At 47.7% G+C, this 3,044-nt stretch overlaps 1 protein-coding gene across 1 annotated transcript; it reads right to left on the bottom strand.

Moving 5' to 3' along the window:
* Positions 1-638: 638 nt before the first annotated feature.
* On the bottom strand, positions 639-1,199 carry LOC308433907 (ran-specific GTPase-activating protein-like; the record flags this gene model as incomplete). The annotated part of the gene is made up of 1 exon (XM_080934042.1): positions 639-1,199. The coding sequence occupies one exon, from the start codon at positions 1,197-1,199 to the stop codon at positions 639-641; it is 561 nt and encodes a 186-aa protein (XP_080790168.1).
* Between the last annotated feature and the right edge of the window lie 1,845 nt (positions 1,200-3,044).

The following is a 3,044-nucleotide window of genomic DNA, read 5'->3' on the forward strand; positions in this document are numbered from 1 at the left end:
CTGTGTCTTCAAGGAGGAAAGAGGAGGAGTGGGGACGGTCATCTCAGGCACAGGCCAGCTGGTGCCTCATACCCTTATCTCTGTGGCAGAACCCACAGGCCCTGTGAAGAGGAGGCTTTTGGAGACAAGAGCCCAGACATAGCCCACTCCAGATTGTCCCTCAGAACCATGTCTGGGACATACTCACTCCTCAGCATTCCTAATGGCTGCCCCTTTGCATGGGGCTATCCCTGACATATTTTAACACTCACCCTTCTGAAGTGCCATGGGCATTTCTGTTTGTTTTTTTTTTCTTTTCCCAAAGGCATTTTTTATTCACTATTTTTGATGACTATAAATAAGTGTTTCCAATATGGAAAAGGAAGTTAGTGCAGTGCATTTTCATGACTGGGGAATGGGTGTCTGAAGTCATGTTCAATGGTGTCAAAACTTGGAGGAAAAAAAGTTAAAAACAAACAAACAAACAAAAAAAACCCTGAGGGTTGGAATTCAGTTCTTTATAAAGTCCCTTGTAAAAACAAAACAGAATAAAAACAAACCTTAGAAGGTGGGGCAAATTTTTAAAAAGAAAGGGAAAGGAAAAAGAGTGATTCATTGCTTCTTCTCAGACTTCTCTTCAGCCTCATCTCTGGCCTCCCTCACTGAAAGAGCTTCCAGCTTCTCAGCCGCCTTTTCGGCATTGTCATTTTTGCCTGGTCCTTTTCTCTCTCTTCAATTTCTTTCCTGCATTCTTCAAACTTTGTTTTGAGCTTTTGTGCATCCTCAGCATTTAGGAAGCGAATGGCGAGCAGCTCGGGCTTGGGGCACTCGTCAGCAAAGTCGGCGTGGGTATTCCAGACCCGGGCACGGTCACTGCCAACATTCGGCTTCAGTTCCATCATCCGTGTGATATAGTGGTTGGCGCATATCTTCAAGGTTTTGTCCCTCGTCATGAGAAGGCGAATGGTCCCTTTCTCCTTATGCTTCAGAAGCTTGACGTCACCAGTGCCTCGCTCCTTCCGTTCTGGGAGGTCATTCTCTGAAGCAAACCGGAACAGCTTTGCATGCATCTTAAAAAGTTCCTCTTCATCTTCCTCCAGCGTTTTAATTTCTTGCTCAGGAAGCGAAACTATTGGCTCGAACTGGGGGCCGTGGTTGGACTCATCTGCATTCTCTGTGGAAGTGTCATGGTCCTCGTGACTGTCCTTGGCAGCCGCCATGGGGGCGCGGTGACGGTGGCTCGACTAGCTCAGGCGTCACTGGCTTGGAGGCCTCTACACAGCTAATCACAGCTCCTTTCCTCCTAGTCTGGGCGCCGGCGTCTCCGGCCCGTCCGCTCTTCCCTCGGCCCCCCGACCTGAACCCTGACCCCCATTTATGTTTGTTTTAACTGAGTGTGTACTTTGTGCCAGGTACTGAGTTAGACACGCACAATCTTGTGGCTTCGCCTCTACAACAATCAGCTAATTTTTAAAAAACTCCTTCCTATCTAATGCAGATCTCCACAGATTTGCATGTAAACAAGCAATTATGTATGTGTGTGAATGTAGAGAGATGAATATGAATATTCATAGATATGCAAATACTCCATCTTTATACTGTTCGGACACTGTCTACAATACCAGCAGAAACACAAATGCTCCAGAATTCAACCTTCACCGCTTTCCAAAGGAGATGAAAGGCAGAGCTTTATTTAAAGTTATAGCTTCAGGAGCCATTCAGGCCCCACTAGCGAATGGCTGAGTTTGGGAGACTGAATGCTGAACATCACACACTCACATCTTCCTGCTCTTAGGCCTTGAGTCTAAGCCAGTGACTCCTGAACTTCCTAATGCTGCAACTCTTTAATACCATAAAATTACTTCATTGCTATTTCATAACTGTAATTCGCTACTGTTTTGAACTTGTATTGTAAAGATCTGATATGCAGGATATCTGATATTTGACCCCTGTGAAAAGGTCATTAACAACCCCTAAGGGGTCTCGACCCACAGGTTGAGAACCATGGGTCTAAATACTTCAGTCTTGATTACCTAAAGCCCACTGTACTGGCTGGTTTTGTGTCAGCTTGACACAAGCTGGAGTTATCACAGAGAAAGGAGCCTCAGGTGAGGAAATGCCTCCATGAGATCCAGCTGTAAGACATTTTCTCAACTAGTGACCAAGGTGGGAGGGAGAGTCCAGCCCATTGTGGGTGGAGCCATCCCTGGGCTGGTAGACATGGGATCTATAAGAAAGCAGGCTGAGCAAGCCAGTAAGCAACATCCCTCCATGGCGTCTGTATCAGCTCCTGCTTCCTTGAGTTCCAGTCCTGACTTCCTTTGTGATGAACAGCAGTGTGGAAGTGTAAGCTGAATAAACCCTTTCCTCCCCAACCTGCTTCTTGGTCCTGATGTTTGTGCAGGAATAGGAACCCTGACTAAGACACTCAGTAATACCCAGTCACTGTCCCAACCATAGCTTACCTGCACAGCCATAAGGAAAGACACTTTAGATGTGCTTGGGAACCCGTGTACCACCTAGGCTCCTGCAGAAGCAAGGAGCAAGCACATGAGAGAAAACGATTATTAAAAAGATAGCTATGACCCAGGTGGCGATGCTCGCCTTTAATCCCAGCACTCAGGAGGCTGAGGCAGGAGGGTCTCTGTCTCGCGCCCCACGTCTCGCCGGCAAGAACGATGTGCGACAACAGGATTCTTCTGCGAACAACCTTTATTGTACAGTACTCTTGAGCAGGGGACCCCGAGGAAGAAAAGTGCACTGCTTATATATGCCCAGGAGACTCGTGTTGCTACCTGATTGGTGCGCCCTCCAGTACCTCATTAGCATGCCCGAGAGTGGGCTGTGACATGCATGGCACATGCGCACTTCGTTCCTTGGGCTGGACAACAGCTCTGTTTGCTGAGTCATCGGCGGGAAGCTGGCGCCATCTTTGGGTGCGGCACAAATGGCTTCCAACAGGTCTCAAGCTAAAGGCCAGCCATCATGGGTTGCATACAACATTCAAAATTAGCCTGTAACAGATGGAACACAAGGAAGGGGAGGAAGAGACCTCAGGATGCATC

Source organism: Micromys minutus, assembly GCF_963924665.1.
Source record: "Micromys minutus genome assembly, chromosome: 21".
NCBI lineage: Eukaryota > Metazoa > Chordata > Mammalia > Rodentia > Muridae > Micromys > Micromys minutus.